Below are 23,948 nucleotides of genomic sequence, written 5' to 3'. Positions count from 1 at the left end.
CCCACAGCACTCTCGCACTCACTGATGATGGTTTGCATCAATGACACCAAATGATGCTGCACCCAGGACTTCAATGACACTTGACCGTGTCTTGATCAATTTGACAGTATATAGCACCATCCCCGGTGCCACAGGTGCCCACGGACATCTACAGCCTGTCGGCACCAACAGAGACCCAGTGCCTGAAGGCAATGGACCGGTGGTACCAAGGATGCCAGGGGCACCTGCAAGCACAGGCTCTGCAGCTCCAATATGCCTCATCGGTGCCCAAAGGAACCAATGACTGCCGGTGCCATCAATGGTTCCCCTCGGCTCACCTATACGTCCAAGGGTGTCGATGCTGTGAGCTTGATGGCATCCCTCGCCAGCGGCTATGGCTGACAATAGCCTCACTTGCGCTCATTACACCAATGGTGCACAGGCAGGGCCTCCAATGCCCCCAATCCTAGCTGCTCAGGGCCCCCAAGATTATCAGCATCCAAGGTGCCAGATAGTCATAGGCAAATGATGAGACAACCCAATGCCATTTGGTGCCCCATCTGTTCACTGCAAAGGAGCCTCAAGGGCACCGGAACACTGAGCCTGGATCCCCCGGTGCTCCAGGCTGCCTTGAGTAGATAGTGACTCCAGTGCTCAACAGCACCAAGTCCATCCAAGGCCAAAACCTCTGACTCCCGAGGACTTTAATAGCACTCGAGGGCTCTCAGGCCCCAGCGGTCAATTGCCGAGAGGGCGACTAGGGCGCTCAACGGTGATCCCAGTGTCTTGTTGATGGTGTTTGACATTGTTGAATGCGGCAACGAATGGCATCACTGGCTAACATACCCAATGGGCAAACGTAAGAGAGTAGATGCCAAAAGATGTCTTTTTCAATATCTTTATTGGCTGGAGACGTATGGAAACAATAAAACGCCCGACTCAGGCCGAATTTCACCACAACCCAGTGGCTGCCTCAGGGGCTATGAGACAAACATACATAAATAAATAGTAAATAATTTGAAATCATAAATAACTAAAAACATATAAAAAATAGAAACATGGCATAAACAACATATAAAATGAATAAATTCATCAAAACAAAATCAGAGACCTCACATGAAAAATAAATAAATAAATATAAAAACAGAGGAGCAACAAAAAGATATCATTATGCAAAGCATTGTGAATGTAAGAGCATATAGGCAACATCAATATCAAACCAAGTGAAACAGACAAACCTATGTATGCTAAAAAAATGTGAGTTATTCTAAAAAAATAATAAAATAAATAGCAGACCTATGTGTATCCTTTAAAACCATATTAACCTTTTAGGTACCAACGTTCCACACGTGGAACATTTTTCATATACTTTTAATTACTTGCAAAATTTTTTATACCATATTTATACCATGGCTAAAATGTTAATATTGTTAATATTCTTCCTTCAATTGTTAATATTCTTCCTTCAATTGTTAATATTCTTCCTTCAATTTCCTCCCCCTTTCAGATCCTAGTTATTTTTCCCTGTTTTTTGTAACTTTCTCACATCCTAAATATTGTTATTATATCTGTTAAGTTTCATTCTATATGTGACGTTGAATTGGGAAATGTTTTACTATGTTACTCTCTGCCTTTACTCACATTGTTAATTGTAAACCGGGTTGATGTGATTCCATCATGAAACTCGGTATAATAAAAATAATAATAAATAAATAAATAAATATTTGGGTATAGTTAACTAAGATATGTAAAAAGGGGCATCAGGAAATAATTCCTTCAATGAGCAGGATCTAAAAGGTTAAAACAGATACCTTGCAAATAACTTTGTCAAATTTATATCCAATTGGAAATTATTCCTATGGGTAATCGGACATGAACCGCAGCATGGACGTATCTATTAAGAAATCAATAAACAATAAAAGACTGAATGCATATTTAAAAACCTTAAAAAGTGAATATATCAAAAACATTTTTGTATTAAAAAACACACACACCTTAATGATGAACAAGTGGCTCATAATCTCTTGAAGGCTCCATGCACTTAATGGTGCCTCATATTAGAGGGAAACGGGGAAAATAATAATTCAAAACTTATTGGGTGTCTCATTTTGAATACTGACTAAAACGGACTGTAGAAAAATTAATATGTGAACGGTGAATAGTGAAAACTGATGGTGATGCTGCGAACGGAAATTTAATGGTATTCTTTAGTGCCGCAAAACCGGACAACCTTAAAGCAGTAATATGAAAGCAGGTTTAACATGCTTAAAACACAATGGAAAAATAATGGAAAAATAAAACCACTGATGCTGATGTCGAGAAGTATATGAAAGAAAGCGCCAAGTAAAAACAGACTACAAATGAGAGATTATGATCCACTTGCTCATCATTAAGGTGTGTGTGTTTTTTAATACATAGGTCCGCTATTTATTTTTTTAGAATAATTCACATTTTTTTTTAGCATACAAAGGTTTGTCTGTTTCACTTGGTTTAATATTGATGTTGCCTATATGCCCTTACATTCACAATGCTTGGCATAATGATATGTCTTTTTCTTGCTCCTCTGTTTTATATTTATTTATTTATTTTTCATGTGAAGTCTCTGATTTTGTTTTGATGAATGTATTCATTTTATATGTTATTGTTTTTATGCCATTTTTCTATTTTTTATATATGTTTTTAGTTTTTTATGATTTCAAATTATTTACTATTTATTTATGTATGTTTGTCTCATAGCCCCTGAGGCAGCCACTGGGTTGTGGCGAAACTCGGCCTGAGTTGGGCGTTTTATTGTTTCCATACGTCTCCAGCCAATAAAGATATTGAAAAAGACATCTTTTGGCATCTACTCTCTTACGTTTGCCCACGGCTTTTCTAGATTGCCTACCTTGTTGCTTGTTAACATACCCAATGGCCTTGATGGTGATCCCGCACCTTGATGGGATCAAGGGCTTTGATGGTATAGAGGCAGCTCTGCACTGCCATGGCCTCAAGGGCAGCATCAACACCACACTATTGAGGGTGGCTGTGCTATTGAGGCCATGCACCTCAACGGCACTGAGGGCGGCTGCGGCATCAATGGGAAAGTTTCTAATATTAATATTACTTTTAGTACATCATCTTTGTACACAGCACTGTAGAAGCAGGAAACTAAATATCCAAAGTACATAAAATTATATGAGAAGAATGCAAGGTAACCTCTCTAATATTCTATTATTTTGTCATTTGTCAGTATGGAAAGGGCTTTTTTCAGATCCTTCTGTGTGTTTTCCTGAAAGAATTGGCATTGTTTTTCAGCTTACATGATTCTCCCACTTATTTGGAAGAGAAAATGCTTAGTACAGGCATCTCGTTGGTCACCTTGTTCCAAAACCTGTGGCCTTGGAATCTCCACTCGAGTAACCAATGAAAATAGTAAGTGTGAGATGCAGAAGAGGAAAAGGCTCTGCTTCCTGCGGCCATGTGAACTCAGCATCCTGATAGGTGTTAAGGTAAATGACAGTTCCTAGTCTTTCATGGAAAACAATGTGGAATGACAGCAGGCTTGCAGGAACACTCTCACTGCCTTAGAGGGAAGCAGAGCTGAGATTGTTAGATTGGTAAAAAAGACCAGAAAACCCTTTCTTCATGGGAAAGGTAATTCAAAGAGTTGATTGATAGAGGCAGTACGAATTCAGAACCTGCAGCCTCTCCTGACTTACACAGATGCATGTAGCAGAATTGATATAAAAGCATGGAAAGCGAAGCTGCTTACCTGTAACAAGTGTTCTGTGTAGACAATGGAATAAATCAGTCCCATGAAGTGGGTGTCATTATCTGATGCCACTGAAACGGAGAAGTGTTCTCAGAGCTCAGAAAGACAGAAGTCTTTCCAAGCATGTGCGGGAATCCCTATGCTGCTGGCTGCAGTGTGAGCCACCTCAGTCATTTTACAAGTTATGCTTCAACTAGGGGAGGAGGGAGGGGTTGTGTGGCAGATTTGTTTTGCTGTTTACAAAGAACACGAGTTACAGGTAAGCAACTTTGCTTTCTCTGGGGACAAGCAGGAATAAACAGCCACACAAATGGAGACTCCCATTCTAAGGGTCCCATAAAATAAAAATGTTTCTTTTTGCTGATCGACAAAACAGATGGAAGGAGTTGAAGCTCTTATTAAGTAGGTTCTGTAAAACTGCTTGGTCAAAGCTGCTATGATTGTGGTAATCTTAGTCAGGCAGTAATGCTTAGTAAAAGTATACACGGATGAAAATGAGGAAACTTTGCAAATGTCCTGAATGGAGGCCCAGCATAGATGGTCGATGGAAGCGGCAGTTGTTTGTACTTGATGAAGAAGCTGAAGTCCAGCACTGGAAAAGCAAAAGGATGTACACTGGGAGAGCCAGTTTGTTAGTGTCTTACTTTACTGGATGACCTTGTTTGTTTATATCTTATGAAAAAAATAATTGAAAAAGATTTCCTGACAGTTTTTGTTCGTCCAGGAACAACAAAGGTCTTCTGCAATCCAGGGTATGGAAAGACTGCTTAGCCAGAGGATGAATGAGGCTTAGGAAAAAATTCTGGTAGCACAAGTGTGAGGATCTGTTGGGCAGTACCTGCCTCCTGCCAGCAGAGGGTGTCAGTATACTCTCTGTCTAGTCCTTCCAGCTGTATGTCCTGCTGCCTAGACACGCTAGTTATCCTCCCAGCTCTATGGCCTGTATGTCCTGCTGTTCCTGTCTTCTTTCTGTTATATTTCAGCTTCTTAGTCTGCATCTTGTCAGAGCTTTGGTCTAGTCATTGTCTTATGTCTTGTCCTAATCCTATTCTTGACTCTGGCCTTGTGGCCCTAATTTATGGCCTTGCATGGGTCCGCCTCCTGGGCTCACGTATTCCAAGTTCTTGTTATTCTTGTTCTGGTGCTTTTGTTTGACCCTAGTCGTCTTTGTCTTTCAGTGGGCACCTTCCTGTTTCCTGTTCCTGCTGTTGTGGGTGCCTTCAGATTCCCTGGTGAGAGTGTCCAGTTCTTCTTGTCCAAGTCTTGCCAGCCACCAGCACTTGAGGGCTCAGTCCGAGGGGAAGTTGGCTAGTAGAGGTCCTGTTCAAGCCCATCTCATCTGTGTTCAGCCCGCTTCTGCTTCTGGGGTCCTAACTCCACCCTGAAATAGAGCTCTGGCCAGAAGGACTCTTCAGATTTCAACTCACATCAGTCCAGGTGTTTATTATGTCAAAGTTTTGAAATCCTGAAAGGATTGTGTCTGTTTAGTATTGCCATTTCTGTTTTGTGACTAACGATACCACTGTTTGTGTGGCTTGCCAGCACCCTTTTCCCAGTATGGATAATTTGCTAAAAGCTGCCACTTAGTTTTCTGGGTTTGTTGGGCAGTTTTGGGACCAAAAGGTTTGCTTATACGACGATACCTTTTGCAATAAAATTGCCACTCATTTTAAAACAAAAGTAATGAATATCTCCAAAGAATTTTCTCAATTACCATATCCTTCAATTGTTAATAAGGAATCTAATGATCAATGGTCTGAATTTACTCCCATAATTGAGAATACCATCTTAACCATAATTAACAAACAAAAACCATCCAACTCCTCTGAAAATCCATGTTCAGGCGCCTTCTTTAAAGCCCTCGGTCCACATGCCTGTACTTTTCTCTGCTCGTTAGTTAACCAATCTTTAGAAACTGGACAATTTCCAAATACTCTGAAAAAAACTTCTATTCTACCAATTATGAAAACAAAAACAAAAGATGCAACTGACCTTAATAATTATAGACCCATTGCTACACTTACCTCCTTAGCCAAATTAATTGAATCTGTAGTTTTACGTCAGCTTACCGAATTTCTATCAGAAAATAACATTCTCCACATTAATCAACACGGATTTAGAAAAGGTCATTCCACTGAAACTCTCCTTTTAGCTTCTTTTGACACACTATTTCGCGCTTTTGACTCTTATACTGATTACATCATTGTCTTCTTGGATATTTCAGCAACATTTGACACCGTAGATCATCACATACTCATTTCAGGTCTCAAATCCATTGGTATTACAGGTACAGTTTTAAACTGGTTCACATCCTCTCTCACAGATCGCCCTCAGCAAGTTAACATTAATCATCACTCCTCTATCCCTTACACAATTTCATCCGGTGTTCCTCAAGGCTCATCACTATCACCCATATTATTCAACATATACCTTCTTCCTCTCTGTCATATTCTTTCTTCTCTTAATCTACAATTTAAAATTTATGCAGATGACATACAGTTCCTAGTTCCCTATAAAACATCCTGGTCTAATACTTTATCTATGGTCTCTCTCTTCTTATCTACCATCAACTCCTGGCTCTCTCCATAACCGTCTGAAACTGAATCCATCCAAGACTGAAATCGTCCATCTATCATCTATCTCAGATACCTCTATAGGTCCACCTTCACACTTGACAATAAACGGGATACGCCACAAATTTAGGAGTTATCATAAACACGGATTTATCAATGAAACAACACATTTCTTCCTTAATAAAAAAATCCTTTTACAAGCTACAACTCTTAAAATGTCTTCATCCTCTTCTCTTTTATCATGATTTTCGTACTATTCTCCAATCTTTAATCTTCTCTGGCTTAGACTATTGTAATGCTCTTTATCTAGGACTTCCCGATTCTGTAATTCATCCCCTACAAATTGTTCAAAATAGTGCAGCTCGCATTTTATCAGGTACTCCCGTTCAAAAACACATTACTCCCATTCTTCAATCTCTTCATTGGCTACCTATAAAATACAGAATAAAATACAAAGTTCTCACTATCATCCACAGTTTAATACATAATTCATCCTCCACATGGCTTTGCTCTCTACTTCGCATTTACAAACCCGCTCGACATTTAAGATCATTAACTCAAAATCTATTAGATATTCCTTCACCGCGACAGGCCAGACTAGATATCACCAGAAGGGCCTTCTCGGTAGCAGGACCCTCCCTCTGGAATTCTATACCTAATCCTCTTCGTTTACTATCCAATTCTCAACAATTCAAAAAATCGTTAAAACATATTTATTTCAAATAGCATTCAACATTCCTCTAAACCATTCAACCTCCACCAGTCAACATCACTCAACTACCTTATCTCCTCCCTAGCATCCCCCCTACTCCTGCAGGCTTATACTTTCCTTTCATCTCAAATCCTCCCCCTCCCCTCCTCCCTCCCATGATTATAAAGTGACCTACAGCCCAGCTCCATTACTAGTAGATTTTTGTTGATACTGTTACCTACTAGGTATATACCAGTTTATGTATTTTAATTTATGTATTTTTATTTTTTACTTTCATTTTTACCTCTGTAAACCGTTTTGACAAATAACTTTGTTTTGAAAAACGGTATATAAATACTTTTAAATAAAATAAATAAATAATATGGAAACGGCAGCAAACTGTATTATTTGTCACACTCTGAATCTTCTTTGTGCATCACAGTCTCTGTCTCCAGGAGCTTCAGCAGCTCCACTTTGCGCCATTCCAGCCCAACTGCTCCAGCAATTCTAACACACTTCCTAGCTACTTCAATTCCAGAAAACGTAACTCCTGTACTTATGAGTCCAGTTTTTGCACAGATAACTCCAGCTTCTGTAGTGTCACTTTGGACCATTCCAGCCTTGGTTGCTCCAACAATTCTGTGTTGCTAACTACCTCTAGCTATCCTCACAGCTCTGACTCAGACTAATCCAGCACCAGCCGACTTCATAGCGCCAATGCTGGCTAATTCAGTGCTAGCCGTCTTCACAGCTCTGGCTCCAGCTAATTCAATGCCAACCATTATCACAGCTCTAGCTCATTCAGTGCCAGCTGTCTTCACAGCTCCGGCTCCAACTAATTCAGTGCCAGCTGTCTTTATGGCTCCAGCTAATTTAGTGCCAACTGTCTTCACAACTCTGGCTCTGGTTAACTAAGCACCAGCTGTCTTCACAGCCCTGGCTCTGGCTAATTCAGTGCCAGCCATGCTGCTCACAGCTCCTGCACTCCCTAATTTAGTGCCAGCTGTCTTCACAGTTCTGGCTAATTTAGCACAAGCTGACATCACAGCTCCAGCTTTGGCGAGCCCAGTGTTGGCTGTCCCTATCATTCTGGTTCCTATTCTATGCCAGCATTTGTGAACACAGCTCTAGATATTCTGGCTGTTCTGGATGAAATAGATCCTATGGAGGCCCTAGCAGGCATCTCTGAGATTCTGTATTTGGCTGCCACCAAGATTTCAGAAGCAAATCCTGCATCATGCCCCCCAGCCTAGTTACAAGTCAGCCTTGGTCCTAGAGATTCCAATTTCTGCATTGGAGGAGAGCTTGCTTCCAGCAATTCCAGATTCCACTCCAGGGAATCTGTTCCCAGCAGTTCCAGACTCCGCTCCTGAGAGTCCATTCCCAGAAGTTCTAGATTCCTCTCCTAAGTCTGCTCCCAGAGGTTCCAGTTTCTGCACTAGAGGAGAGTCTGGTCCAAGAGGTTCCAAATTCTGCACCAGAGAACAGTCTAGTCCAAGAGGCTCTAGATTCTACCCTTCTAGAGAGAGGTTAAGGTGTCCCTTTAGTAGCTGCTGCTGACTCAGGCCTGATTCTGACCCCATTTTTGTATGGGATCCTGGGGGACCCTGTGGACGTCTGGAATCCACCCTTTTAGAGGGTGTTATGTGAGAGCCTTTAGAGCAGTTATTGCCTCCCATCAGCAGTATATAGGCGATTAATAAATTTAAATAAAAGATAAAGCAGAGGGATGGTGCTTCCATTAGGCAAACTAGGCAGTTGCCTAGAGCGCCAACATTTTTGGGGTGGCAAAATCCTACCAAAAGGAAGCACAGAAGGGTGCAATTCCAGAGTCTTACTGCCAAAGGGAGTGCTGTGCTGGAGCCACTGCAGCCAGGAGGAGGAAGAACTGTGCTGGCACTGCCACCGATAGGTAAGTTGGAAAAGGGGTTTCATGATCGAAGGTTCACCTATGGCATCAAATACTCTTGCCCTGGCCCTGCCTCAGTGGGCCTTATGGACTCTTATCTAGTCCTCCAAGCCCTATGGCCTGTATGTCCTGCTGGCAGCCATGCTGTTCCTGTCTTGTTTCTGTTATAATTCAGATCTCAGTCTGCATCTTGCCAGAGCTTTGGTGTAGTCTTGTTCTTGTGTCTTGTCCTAGTCTCACTTTTGACTCTGGCCATGTAGTCAGAGTAGTTAAATCACAAGCAGATTGTGATAAATTGCAGGAAGACATTGTGAGACTGGAAAATTGGGCACCCAAATGGCAGATGAAATTTAATGTGGATGAGTGCAAGGTGATGCATATAGGGAAAAATAACCCTTGCTGTAGTTACACGATGTTAGGTTCCATATTAGGAGCTACCAACCAGGAAAGAGATCTAGGTGTCATAGTGGATGACACATTGAAATTGACGGTTCAGTGTGCTGCGGCAGTCAAAAAAGCAAATAGAATGTTAGGAATTATTAGAAAGGGAATGGTGAAAAAAACGGAAAATGTCATAATGCCTCTACATCGCTCTATGGTGAAACCGCACCTCGAATACTGTGTACAATTCTGGTCGCACATCTCAAAAAAGATATAGTTGCGATGGAGAAGGTACAGAGAAAGGCGACCAAAATGATAAAGGGGATGGAACAGCTTCCCTATGAGGAAAGAATAAAGAGGTTAGTACTTTTCAGCTTGGAGAAGAGACGGCTGAGGGGGGATATGATAGAGATGTTTAAAATCATGAGAGGTCTAGAACGGGTAAATGTGAATCGGCTATTTACTCTTTCAGATAATAGAAGGACTAGGGGGCACACCATGAAGTTAGCATGTGGCACATTTAAAACTAATCGGAGAAAGTTCTTTTTCATTCAACACACAAACTCTGGAATTTGTTGCCAGGGGATGTGGTGGTTAGAGCAGTTAGTGTAGCTGGGTTTAAAAAAGGATTTGATAAGTTATTGGAGAAGTCCTGACCACCTCCTTATTCAGTCCAATATTAATATTCTCAATCCTCAGACCATACAAACTCATAATCCCATAGAATTTAAATATCGACCACCCTATAATAATGATAAACTAAAGGACAAATTAGAAGAAGAACTAAAAGACATAACACTTAATGATTGTAACTCAGCTACGGAACTCTGGTTAGACTCAACCAAAAAAATAGCCGATGAAATAAACCCCATCAAAACAATAACTATCAAAGAAACAAAACAAATAACCACTGGCATAATGCAAAAAGAAAAGATGCAAAAAGAAAGCTCAGAAAATTTGAAAAAAACTGGAGAAAACACAAAACAACTGAAAACCTAACCAAATTCAGGAAACATCTAGCTTTCTACAAAAACTGATCCTTAATACTAAAAAAGAATACTATTCCAATAAAATAGAAAAGTTTGCCAATAACCCAAGAACCTTATTCTCCATAGTAACGAATCTCACAAATGACAAACAAGAATCACCTCAAAGTCTTCCTGAATCAAAATGCAATGAATTAGCTAAATTTTTTAGTGACAAAATATTAAAAACTAAGAAACAAACTCCCAAAAAACAGCAAATAAGCAATCGTAATGCAAAAAAGAGATGTTAACATATGGTCCTCATTTATAGAAATATCAGAACAAGAAGTTGAATCAATGATAAAAAATATAAACCCTGCTCCACACAAAATCGATACATTACCAACAACTGAGATAAAAAAGATTACCAATGTAGTAACCCCAACACTAACTAATATCATAAACCTATCCCTAACTGAAGGATTAATGCCAGATACACTACAAGGGGCAATCATTAAACCAATCATAAAAAAGAAAAACAGTGACCCACTAATCCTCATTAACTACCACCCAGTCTCAAACCTCCCATTATTAGCTAAATTAATAGAGAAAACAGTACAGCAACAGCTAGCTGAACACCTAGACAATAATAACATACTGTATCCTTCACAACATGGCTTCCGAAAACACTACAGCACTGAGACATTACTTCTCTCACTAACAGACAACATACTAAGAGGTTTTGATAACAGTAAACATTACATCCTTATAATGCTCGACTTATCTGCAGCCTTTGATACAGTAAACCACAAAATACTACTAAAAAAAGACTTGAAGAAATTGGATTATGTAACAAAACAATAAATTGGCTCAGATCCTACCTAAACAACAGGTTCTTTCAAGTCCAGATAAAAAACACATTATCAGAAAAATGTAAACTTGAAACAGGAGTACCTCAGGGTTCAGCGCTGTCTGCTACCCTCTTTAACATATATATGCTACCCTTATGTCATCTGCTGGCAGGCCTAGGGATAATACATTACATTTACGCAGACAACATTCAATTAATTCTACCAATAGACGACACAATTGACAAAACATTAAGTCTAGCTAACATGTACCTAGACATAATTAAACTACTAAACCAAATGAAACTGGTTATCAACATTGATAAAACTGAATTCCTTCACCTTGAGAGAAAACATACTGAAATCATTCAAACACCGATAACCCTAAGAAATAACCAAAAAATTGAACTAACCGAAAAAGTAAGGAATCTGGGAGTAATAATGGACCCAGAAATCAACCTGAAGCAACACATATCTATAAAAGTAAGAGAAGGCTACGCAAAACTTATGGTCCTCAGAAGTTTGAAACCATTACTCACACCTGCCCACTTCAGAACAGTATTGCAAACACTTATCTTTTCCAGCACTGACTACTGCAATGCACTCTTACTAGGACTCCCAAGCACATCGATAAGACCACTCCAGATACTTCAAAATACTGCAGCCAGAATACTGATGGGAAAAAAAGAGGAGGGACCATATAACCGAAACTCTAGCAGACTTACATTGGTCACACATCGAATACAGGATAAAATGCAAGGCCTTATGCACCATACACAAACTAATATATGATAAAGAAGCAGACTGGCTAAACACAGCCTTACGAGTACATGTTCCTCCGCTCAGCAAACAAAGCACTACTAACAATCCCTTCAGTAAAGTCAGCAAAATTAACCCAAGTGAGAGAAAGGGCTTTATCATTGGCTGGGCCTATACTATACTATGAACTCAGATTACAGAATAATCTCAAAACTTTTAAGAAAAATTTAAAAACATGGCTCTTTAAAAAAGCCTTCACTAAAGAGTGTGGAGGGTAGAGAATGAAAGTACAGGGTAATGCAGATGAGAATGAATTTACTCAATCCTACATTTAAGAAGTAATATCTCAAAAAGATAGTAACTCAATAATATACCTGGACTTGACCAACATTACTCAAATAATGATTTTATTTATGAAATTGTAACCGAACTTTATTGGCACCTGTTAGAATGTACGATATCCTTCATTTACTTACCTTAGTCTATGTGCCTATTTGTAAACTGTTGCGATGGTATATAACTTAGCGACGGTATAGAAAAGTTTTTAAAAAATAAATAAGTCCATTACTTACTATTAATTAAGCTGACTTAGAAAATAGCCACTGCTATTACTAGCAACAGTAACATGGGATAGACTTAGTTTTTGGGAACTTGCCAGGTTCTTATGGCCTGGATTGGCCACTTTTGGAGACAGGATGCTGGGCTTGATGGACCCTTGGTCTGACCCCAGTATGGCACGTTCTTATGTTCTAATTTATGGCCTTAAATGGGTTCTCCTCCTGGGCTCATGTATTCTGAGTTTTTGTTGACATTGTTCATTTATTTTTGTTTCTGTGTTCCTGTGTGTCCTAGTCTTGTTCTTGTTTCAGAGGGTGCTTTTCTGTATCCTGTTCCTGTAGCAGCTCTACCCTGCTGTTGTTGGTGCCTTCAAGTTCCATGGTGCAAATATTTTAGTTCCTCTTCCTGAACCTGAGGGCTCAACCTCAACGCCTCATCTACATCCACCCCACTCCTGCTTCTGGGGTGGGGGGGGGGGGTCATAACTCTTGAGGTATGCACTGATAATGCTAGCTTGATTAAATGAGATTGAGAGAATACCTCAGGAAGATTATCTGTCCTAGACTGAAAATTGGCCCATCTGTTCTAGACTGCTGGTGTACTTTGTCACCCGGTAGCCAATTAATCAGATATTCTACAGCCACCTGTAGGATGCAGGGGGAGATAGGAGCAGTAGCTGGGAGACAGAAGTATAGTGTTAGTCCTCCCTTGTGGTCCTTTGGTCAGACCTTCCACAGCCAGTCAATAAGCTGTAGGGGGAGGTGGGAACAATAGTAAGGAGACAGAGGCACTTTCTTACTGTCCTCCCCCACAGCTCTGCATCCTGGAGCTCTCAGTTCCTAATTGATAGGAATGCAGGAGATAATATTGGGTTTTCCAAGCACCCACAGAGCTGGCTTGTATGATTGAGAGCCCTGAAGTGGCGAAGCCATTCTACAAATGGTTGGCCCTTTTGTACGGTCCTAAATGACATCTTTGAGCAGATACCACGCATAAGGGCATCAAATAATACATGCAGACCTTGTAATGAACTGTGAGGGACATCTTGAAGTTACAAACCACTGGACATCTTGCCAAGTGAGAAAAACAGCTTAAGCAAAATTAAAATCCAGAACAACACTTCTGGTGATGTCACCTGGCTAGGAAGTCGCATAAGAGAGGAGCTCCATACAGGCCTATATTTCTGCTAATCTGGAAACCTAGAGTTGGTGTCTGGACCCATGCATAATCATTCTTAAAAGAAGGGATTCTGTCTTTTTCAGCAGAAACCTGTATTTCAGGGCAGCATGACCACGAAGACACAGAGTTAGTTCAGAGAAAACCAAGACTCACAAATGGCGCCCAAGATTAAGAAGGCTATGCAGGAAATGAAGACAGAGTTGATTCAGGAGATATCGAGAAATGGCTCGGCTGCTGTTGAGGATAAATTGAATAAATTTCAGTCCTTGATTGATGAACTTAAAGATGGCATTGAGACACAGAGAAACCGGGCGGATGGTCTGGAAAATCAGGTTGTCTCACAGGAAATGGTAACTGATCGGTTGGAGACGGAATTGACTGCAATTAAAAAAGAAAACGCTGTTCTCATGGAATGTTTAGAGGATCAGGAAAACAGAGGTAGGCAAAATAACCTTTGGGCGATTGGGGTCCCTGAGGTGTGTAAAAGACTCTGAGTTACTTACTTTCTTCTTATCTGGCTCCCTGAAATGCTTGGCCTCTCTTTAGCCACGGAACTCATCATTGTAGAAGGGGTTCATAGAGTTGGCATATTATTACCTAATAACACTAGACTGAGACCAGTTTTGGTGGTAATATTTAATTTTGCAGATAAAGTGAAGCTCCTGGCTGCTTACAAAAAAAGTATATCAATGTACTGCTGAAATATGAAGAATTGTGAATTCTTTTGTTTAATGATTATTCTGCGAAGGTTTCCAAGAGCAGGAGAGCTTTTTCTGCTATCTGTACAGAACTTTACGTACATTCAATCTTCAATATCCAGCTAAACTGAAAGTGTTTTATGAAGGTAAACCCACTATACTAATGTCCAAAGAACAAATGCTTAAATTTTTGGAGAAAATACAATCTACAGAGGGGACCTAAAAGGGGTCGCTCAGACTTTGTGATTGTTGGCTTACCATCGAAGAAATGTGCAGATGGGTTCAGTACTGGAACTGTATGGTCTAACCAAGGAAATTAATTAGATTTTTTCTTCTTTGCTGTTGATTGTCTCTAGGTTTCTAAGACCATGTTTGGAGTATTTTTTTTTCGAACTCATTTTGATTGAATGGTAGGCCATTTGGTCGCCATTTTGGATTATGTGACGCATTGTAATTTTACTCGCATTCTATATTTATGAGAAGAGACAGGGTCGCAAGCAACTCAAGCAAAAACGTTTTTTCTCAATCAATGCGACATGTTGGAAATCAATGGAGACCATATGGTGGTGAAATGTTTCTGGGAAGACCTAGCTCTCTTTTGCTGTTGGGAGAGCAATTCATTTGAACATGATTATTGAAGGCCTGACTGATTTGTTTCAGCTTTTTCTTTCCTCTTCCTCATAACTTTGTTGAAAACTGGATTATGGAAGGATTGTCACTCAAAGTATATCTCAGCCTGGAGCAGAGTGCATGTTTGAAGAAGACAATGGAAGAAAAAAGGAGGATGCAGTCCTTTGGAGCAACAGTTTTTTGCTTTTTCTGTTCTTGTTTATGGGTTACTAATTTGACTGACAGTTACGATAATATGTGGAAGATGGATGAATGCATGGGTGTATGCATAGGGTTGTTTTATGTAGAGTGAATATAAGGGGAAGGAAATTTATATCTTTCCCTTTGCTTTGACCTGAGATGTTGAGGCTGGGTGACATCTCGGTTTTTCTAAGGAAGTTTAAGAAAACTGGCCTATATCAAGGTATGGTCAAAGATTAAGGCTGTTGTGGGGCTTTTCTCGCTCAATGTAAATGATATCCATTCTCTGATAAAAAGAAAGAAAATTCTAAATTGATTAAAAAGTCCAAAGCACAGATTGCGTTCCTACAGGAAACACACCTGACAAAGAGCATAAGAAAGGATGGAGAAGGTACAGAGAAGGGCAACCATAATGAGTTATTTATTTATTTATCAAGTTTTATATACCATCATTCGGTTTCGCCATCATAGCAGTTTACAATTTTCGATGGAATAGAGTATGTTAATGGGTTAGCATACAACAATCTTAAAGCCAATACCAGTTTACCTTCCCCTGAAGCATACCGACGCAGTTCTACAACTTGGATAAGTACTCATATTATTATGACCTTCATAATAGGCATCTCGTGATTGCTTTCGCGTTATCAACTCTGCCTTATATATAATCATATGGTCATTTCCAGTTCCAGATCTTCTCTGAACCGAGTCCTTCTAACTTTTTCAAAACATTTTTTGTTTGCACTTAAAAGTTATTATTAAAATTATAAATCCAGCGCTCTTGTTATGCACTTATCTTTCACGCATAATATTCCTCCTTAGTGTTGTTTGTTGTCTTGCTGCATCCACAAGAAACAGTTAACCCAACACTGGACCGTGTTTCGGACTGTTGTGAACCATCTCCAGTCCTTTGTCAAGGGTGATTCATTCTGCGTCTAAACACACCATATTTTATGATTTAATGTCAATACTATTCAAAAGATCATTACATGAACAAACTTGGACTATAGTTATACCACAGACCAGCACTTAAATCTTGTGTACTCACATTTTTACTTCTTACATTTCATCCATGTTAAACTTCACACACACAATGGCGTCTCAGCGTTTTTCTTATAGTTCACATTAGGAACCCAACCGGAACTCACTTAAATTCCCCTCTACTTTCACGTTCCGCCTACTATACTGATGGAATATCTGACGTCATGCTACCTCTCGATAGGATTATATCAATGAGTACCACTCAATTGAAGCGTTTAATCCATTTGGAGCAACTGTATCGAGCTTAAATATCCACTGTTGTTCTTTCAAATTCAAGGTTTTATTAATATTGCCCCCTCGAGGATGCATGTAAATTTTTTCCAAAATCCTCCAACGTAAATCATTGAAGGTATGGTTATGATCTTTACAATGTAATACTAAGGGGGCTGTGATTTTCTCCGTAGTAATGCAACTTCTGTGTTCAATTAGTCGTGTACGAATCATTCTCTTGGTTCTTCCTACATAATACAATTTACATGGACATTCAATCAAATAAATGACAAATGTAGATTTACAATCTACATGGTACTTCAATGTGAAATTACGTCCATTCGCATCCATCCAAGTTTCCCCAGCTATCACCTGATTACACACTGAACAGCTAGTGCATGGCCAACTTCCATAAGGTAAGTCCGAATTTTCGCCCGATGCGTCTTGTAAATAAGAATGAGAGATGTTATCACCTATATTCCGGCCTCGACTATAGGCAACAATCGGAGGAATTTCAAATACAGGTGCATGTGGTCTTAATACTGTCCAATGTTGGAAAATAGATGCTGCAATAGCCCCAGCTTTGTTTGAAAATGGAATAGAACAAACTAATGTAGAATTATTGTCATCTGGTTTATCCAACAATAACCAACATCTTGTTGCATTTGTAGCCCGTTTCCAGGCTTTTTTGATATAATGGCTGGGATATCCACGTTGGAGCAGCCTTTGTGCTAGGATTCCTGCCTGTATATGAAAATCTTGATTCTCACTGCACAGTCGTTTTAAGCGCAAAAATTGTCCAATAGGCAAATTTTTCTTTAGATGATAAGGGTGAAAGCTGGAAAAATGGAGAAGCGTATTTCTTTCACACGATTTCCGATACAAAGAAGTGACCATTTTATTCCCATCCTTTTTAATGAATATATCCAAAAAATTGATTTGGGAATGATGAAATTCAATTGTAAATTTTAAATTCTGGTCAAGTGTGTTAATCCAACTATGAAATTGTAATAGATCTTCAATACTTCCGTGCCACAGAAAAAACACATCATCTATGTAACGAGTGTACTGAGAGATTTTCTGAAACTCTACAGCATTGTACAGAAACATATTTTCAAAATTCGTCACATACAAATTAGCCAAACTGGGGGCCATCGTGGCCCCCATGGCTGTTCCGTGTATTTGTTTATACCATTTATGCTGGAATAGAAAAAATTTTTCACACAATGCTAATTTCGTGAGTTGCATCAAAAATTCAGTGGGGATTCTGTGAGGACGTTCTCTTTGATTTAAAGTGCTCTCCACAATTTGCAAAGCTTCTGGCTGTGGGATGGAAGTATATAAAGATTGTATATCCATGGTCACTAACAATGCATCGGTTGCATTATTAATTTCTTCCAACTTTGCCAACATTTGTTTCGTGTCTTTGCAAAAAGATCTACTCTTTGACACAAAAGGCTCGATATTTAAGCTCGATACAGTTGCTCCAAATGGATTAAACGCTTCAATTGAGTGGTACTCATTGATATAATCCTATCGAGAGGTAGCATGATGTCAGATATTCCATCAGTATAGTAGGCGGAACGTGAAAGTAGAGGGGAATTTAAGTGAGTTCCGGTTGGGTTCCTGATGTGAACTATAAGAAAAATGCTGAGACGCCATTGTGTGTGTGAAGTTTAACATGGATGAAATGTAAGAAGTAAAAATGTGAGTACACAAGATTTAAGTGCTGGTCTGTGGTATAACTATAGTCCAAGTTTGTTCATGTAATGATCTTTTGAATAGTATTGACATTAAATCATAAAATATGGTGTGTTTAGACGCAGAATGAATCACCCTTGACAAAGGACTGGAGATTGTTCACAACAGTCCGAAACACGGTCCAGTGTTGGGTTAACTGTTTCTTGTGGATGCAGCAAGACAACAAACAACACTAAGGAGGAATATTATGCGTGAAAGATAAGTGCATAACAAGAACGCTGGATTTATAATTTTAATAATAACTTTTAAGTGCAAACAAAAAATGTTTTGAAAAAGTTAGAAGGACTCGGTTCAGAGAAGATCTGGAACTGGAAATGACCATATGATTATATATAAGGCAGAGTTGATAACGCGAAAGCAATCACGATGATGCCTATTATGAAGGTCATAATAATATGAGTACTTATCCAAGTTGTAGAACTGCGTCGGTATGCTTCAGGGGAAGGTAAACTGGTATTGGCTTTAAGATTGTTGTTAGGTGTGTTCCGATACAGTTTGACTTAAAATTCCAGTATCCTCACTTTGAACAATTGGAAAATGGGTTAGCATATACATTATGATCAGAATACAGTTATAGCAATAAGGTTAGTTATACATTTTCAAGGTTAGTTATACAATTTCTTATGAGGAAAGGCTGAAGAGGTTAGGGTTGTTCAGCTTGGAGAAGAGACAGCTAAGGGGGGATATGATAGAGGTCTTTAAAATCATGAGGGGTCTTGAAGAAGTAGATGTGAATTGGTTATTTACACTTTCGGATAATAGAAGGACTAAGGGGCACTCCATGAAGTTAGCAAGTAGCACATTTAAGACTAATCGGAGAAAATTCTTTTTCACTCAACACACAGCTCTGGACTGATAGGTTGGTTGAAATCTCTCCCTATTATTATCCGATGGTGTAAAAATTGACCCAATTCCACCACCAGCTTTGAAAAGAAGGCTTGATTAAATATATTTGGAGAATATACATTGCATAAGTTAACTTTTAAGTTAGCTATGGAACCAGTTAGCATAAGGTAGCCTCCTTCCTGATCAGACAATTTTTTCTCCAGTATCAATGGACAATTTTTATGAATAAAAGTAGCTATACCTCTCTATCTGGATGAATAAGACACAAAATGACATTGACCAACCCAGTCCTGCTTTAAGAACATAAGAAATTGCCATGCTGGGTCAGACCAAGGGTCCATCAAGCCCAGCATCCTGTTTCAAACAGTGGCCAATCCAGGTTACAAGTACCTGGCAAGTACCCAAACACTGGGGCTGTGGAATTCAATCCCAAGATTCCATGCTACTGATACCAGTAATAGCAGAGGCCATTCCCTAAGTCAACTTGATTAATAGCAGTTAATGGACTTCTCCTCCAAGAACTTATCCAATCCTTTTTTAAACCCAGCTACACTAACTGCACTAACCACATCCTCTGGAAACAAATTCCAGAGATTAATTGCACGTTCATTGAAAAAGAACTTTCTCCGATTAGTTTTAAATATGCCATATGCTAACTTCATGGAGTGCCCCCTAGTCTTTCTATTATCCGAAAGAGTAAACAACTGATTCAAATTTACCCATTCTAGACCTCTCGAGATTTTAAAGATCTCTATCATATCCCCCCTCAGCCTTCTCTTCTCCAAGCTGAACAGTCCTAACCTCTTCAGTCTTTCCTCATAGGGGAGCTGTTTCATCCCCTTTATCATTTTGGTCGCCCTTCTTGCATTGTATTTTATTGGATTCAAACAGAATGTCCTAGTGCTCAGATCTGGTACCAAAAACTGGCAGAATGGAGGCAAATTGACTGCCTGGATATAAAATTCACTAAAAGAAGGGTATCAGATGAATATATTACTCTATGGAATGGATCCTATCAACTGCTCCTTGACTCATTATGACAAGGGCTGATATCCATTGGTTGTAATACAGGAGAAGAGCCTCCCGTCTGTATTCACTGATTCAGAGCTGCGGTTTTGGAAAATGGTAGATGTGATTGCTCGCCTGGGACATAGGATAATGTAGTGTGAATGTGACTAGATGTGGTCCGCTGTATCTTACACAGCAGTTTTTTTTTATTATTATGTACCTGTACACCACATTTTGGGGTTGAGTTGTAAAACCCTCTTTTAGGCTAAATGCTTTTTTTTTTTTTTTTGTAAGCTGAAGATACCACTATTTCATGTTGAATATGGATGTGTAATGTATCTTAAAGTGTGTAAATAAAAGGTAAAAAAAAAAAAAAAAAAATCCAGAGCAAAGATTGACTGGGACCACAGTAAGCAGTACACCAAAGTAAGAAAAAGAAACTCATCTCGGGCCCAACAGGAAAAAGAAAGAAAACTTTTAAAAGTTCTAAAAACCTAATGAGGAAGTAGTTGGGAAAAGAAGGCCCATGGGAGCAGTGAACTGATAAATACAAATTCTGTTACTGCTGTGAAACAAAGCGTGAAGAGGCCCATGCGCTCCCAAGAAAAGTCTTCTTGGCCTTTCCAATGCTCTGCGCCATCAGCGTCGGAGGGCGTGCGCGCCCCCCACTTGTGTGGCTGAACATCCTGCTTGGCCCTTGAAGAAGCTGGAAAATGTTTGTTTCTTTCTTTCTGTGCACTGGAATTCTATTTTAATTCTATTTTTTCTGTTCTATATTTTCCCTTCTATTGTTTTTAACCACTTTTGGGGTTAATTTTGTCACAGCCAGCAAAAGAAAGTCAGCAGATTTACACGCAAGTTACACCAAATTTCAAAGGGAACTTTAGCATGCATGGTTGCTTAGAAAAATGATCCTGCCAAAACCACTAGAACACAATTAACCTCCTAATTTGTGCCCAGAATAGTTTCAGGAAATTCCACGTGCTTGCTTTTGAAAATCCAAATGCATGTGTGTAAGTGCAAACCCCAACCTCGCTCCCACTCCGCCCTGCTCCCGGGGACACCCCCACACAATCTGGGTAAACTTACGCTCGCTCATACGAGTCACACACGCATAGGTTTACACACACATATGGATAGATTTTAAATGAGCCGCATGCTATTTTATAAAATATGCACATGCGTGTGTAGGTCTGCAGCCTTTACACGCATGGGAGAGAGGTTGTTAATTTTACAGAAACATCAGAGGTATTCTTTGTAACACCTCCCCCAAATCCCAACCCACCTCCTGAAAACTCACCCTGAATCAATGTCAGGCTGAGCCCTATAAAGACGCTCTCTCTCCTCCTACTGAGGAGCTGTAGCAAAGTAATGCCAGTAACATACGTGTACTGGCTGAGGAAAATTAGGAGTTACCTGCATCAGTGCTGGCCCCGCCTCTGGAATGCCCATGCCCTGCCCCTTTTCCACCTTCACAGCTATTTAAAATTCACGTAGCTCCCGTGCAGCCCACTTATGCACGTATGTAGCCAATTTTGCGCAAGGCTTTTAAAATCCAGCTCATATCGTGAGAGTAATTTTATGCCAAGCCATTTCTGCAGATAAAGTACTGGTTTATCTGTGGAAATGCCTTTGTAGACTGACATGTCTATGTGTTATTTTGGGAACATGTACCAATTATTCAGCCAGTAATGTTCCTTGAATCTGAATCCAGCATGGCTGCTTTAAGAAAGCAGTGTAAGCAGGATTAGAATGACAGAAATGGTTACAAGGATGCAGGTTTCTACTCACATGGAGGCACAGCTCACACTAGGACCTGTTTACCTTGAAATGAAAGGTGGTTTCAGTCTGTTTCCTTCCACATGAAAAGATACTTTATTTTCTACTTTAAGGGGGTCTCAATGTCTTTTTCTCTTGTAGATCCCCAAAGGTCAGACCTGCCAGCCCACGTTCCAGGCTCCGAAATTGGAAAAGCTGATCTTGTCAGAGTGCTCCAGCACACAACCGTATCGACCTACGTATTGCGGGATGTGCAGTGACCGTCGTTGCTGTGTGCCCAATAAGTCCTCCACGATTCATGTACAGTTCCAGTGCCCAGATGGGGGCAGCGTGGCATGGGACATGCTGTGGATCATGTCATGTGCATGTGAGACGCTTTGTAGGGACCCAGGTGATCTCTTTTCGGAGCTCAGGCTACTGTAGTTGTTAGGACTGAAGGAGATAAATAAAAGACAAGTTTCCTCCAATCCAGTCATTCCTACAATAGAAAGAAAGGTAACGAGGGTGAAAAGGACTGAAGTGGGCATCCCCTTACCATGGCCCCGCTTGCAGACAACTCAGAAGCAGTTCAGAGAAAAAAATATAAAGCATAGAAAGGTTTAATAATAATAAAAAGAATGTATGTAACCCCCATTTTAAAGAGCCTCCATTGGCTACCTATACACTTTAGAATAATATACAAGGCCATCCTTACCACATACAAAAACATCCACCAACTGGCTCCCATTGACCTACAGATCCCCCTCCGACTACACAACTCGTCAAGACCAACAAGAGATGCATACAAGGGTTCGCTACAGGTACCACCGCCCAAATCCACCAGACACAGCACACTAAGAGACCGAGCTTTCTCTACAGCCATCCCACCGTTATGGAACTCCATCCCCTCAAATCTCAGAATAGAACCATGCATCTCAACCTTCAAAAAAAGACTAAAGACCTGGATATTCATACAAGCCTTCCCGGACGCTAATTGATCTAACACTTCCAAGCCACCCCTAATCTTCACCTACACCATGGTTAACCTTATCTTCTATCGTTTACTTGTGTGAATAATAACCTGTCCTTTCTCTTCTAAGCCAAGTTCTTAACACCCTGTTATATGTAACTGCCTTTTCAGCACCATTGTTATAGTTATGTTTACTATGCACCCCTGTTTTATGTGAACCAGCATGATGTGACTGCTGTCTCGAATGCCGGTATATAAAAATCTGAAATAAATAAATAAATAAATAAATAAATGTGCCCACTGTACAAATAATTCTGTGTCATGAAATCTGCCATGCTTACTGCAGCGAGCATAGCGTGTACCGCAGACTAATAACAGCATGATACAGAATCGCCCACAGATGTACAGCAATGTGACAACAGGGACATGCTTTAGCTATCATGGACAGTCGGGGTCTGCTGCATCTTCTCAAGGCTAAAATGAAAAGTCAGCTCTGAATTGGTTCTTGACCAGGGCGGTTGGTATCAGTGATACTGTTAGAAATAGGAGGTCACCGTGCTTCTCACGAGAAACACCTGGGAAGACTTGAGAGGAGCACTAACTAGAAGCAGATAGTTCTGAATGCCAAATGAACCGCATTTCACTACACAGCACCAAGACCAAACATTTCCCACAGAGATTTTCATTTCTAGATGGTGTTTGGAAACAGTTTCTTCAGCAATTTTCGGGAAACTCTAAGCACACAGAGGTCCATATTCAAAGGCTATTTAGATGGTGAGCTCAAAAGTTATCCTTCTGAATGGCAAATTTGTCATATTCAACCACTTATCTGGGAGGAGCTGAGTTAGCTGGATGACTTCTCCAGCTAATTCTGGTTGGCCCATGGGGGTGTCCTAAAGTTAACTGGATAAACTTCTCCAGCTGCGTTTAAGAGAGCTGGATATATTCAATGGTGCAGCTACCCACTGAATACATGGGCTAAGTTAGCCAAAGAGGTTTATCCAACTAGCCAGCCGAGCTGCATAGCAGCTGAATATGTACCTCTTAAGAGGGTTGCACCTGTTTTTTCTGGGGCATTTTTTTCCCTTGAAAATAACAGAGGTAGATTTGACATGTAATCTCCTGGTGTCATTTCCCTTCGACCTAAACACCTTCCAGCCCACCTACTTTCTACCCGTCTAAAACTAAGTGTGTTACTGATTGCCACAGGTACTTTTAGCCAGGTGAGGACAGACAGTTTACCCAGGTAATGG

The 23,948-nt window shown here is 40.0% G+C and overlaps 1 protein-coding gene across 1 annotated transcript in view; it reads left to right on the top strand.

The window, feature by feature from the left end:
- Positions 1 to 22,314, top strand: part of CCN6 (cellular communication network factor 6) — a 36,894-nt gene extending 14,580 nt beyond the window's left edge. The window contains exons 3-4 of the mRNA XM_029596843.1: positions 3,277 to 3,470; positions 21,888 to 22,314. Of these exons, the coding sequence (XP_029452703.1) occupies positions 3,277 to 3,470; positions 21,888 to 22,169 (476 nt within the window). The 3' untranslated portion in view covers positions 22,170 to 22,314. The remainder of the gene's footprint in view (positions 1 to 3,276; positions 3,471 to 21,887) is intronic.
- Positions 22,315 to 23,948: the final 1,634 nt, after the last annotated feature.

The sequence above is a fragment of the Rhinatrema bivittatum genome, chromosome 3 (genome assembly GCF_901001135.1).
Source record: "Rhinatrema bivittatum chromosome 3, aRhiBiv1.1, whole genome shotgun sequence".
NCBI classification, from domain to species: Eukaryota; Metazoa; Chordata; class Amphibia; order Gymnophiona; family Rhinatrematidae; genus Rhinatrema; species Rhinatrema bivittatum.
The sequence above is the reverse complement of the archived record's forward strand: the minus strand, read 5'-3'. Positions and strand labels throughout refer to the sequence as shown.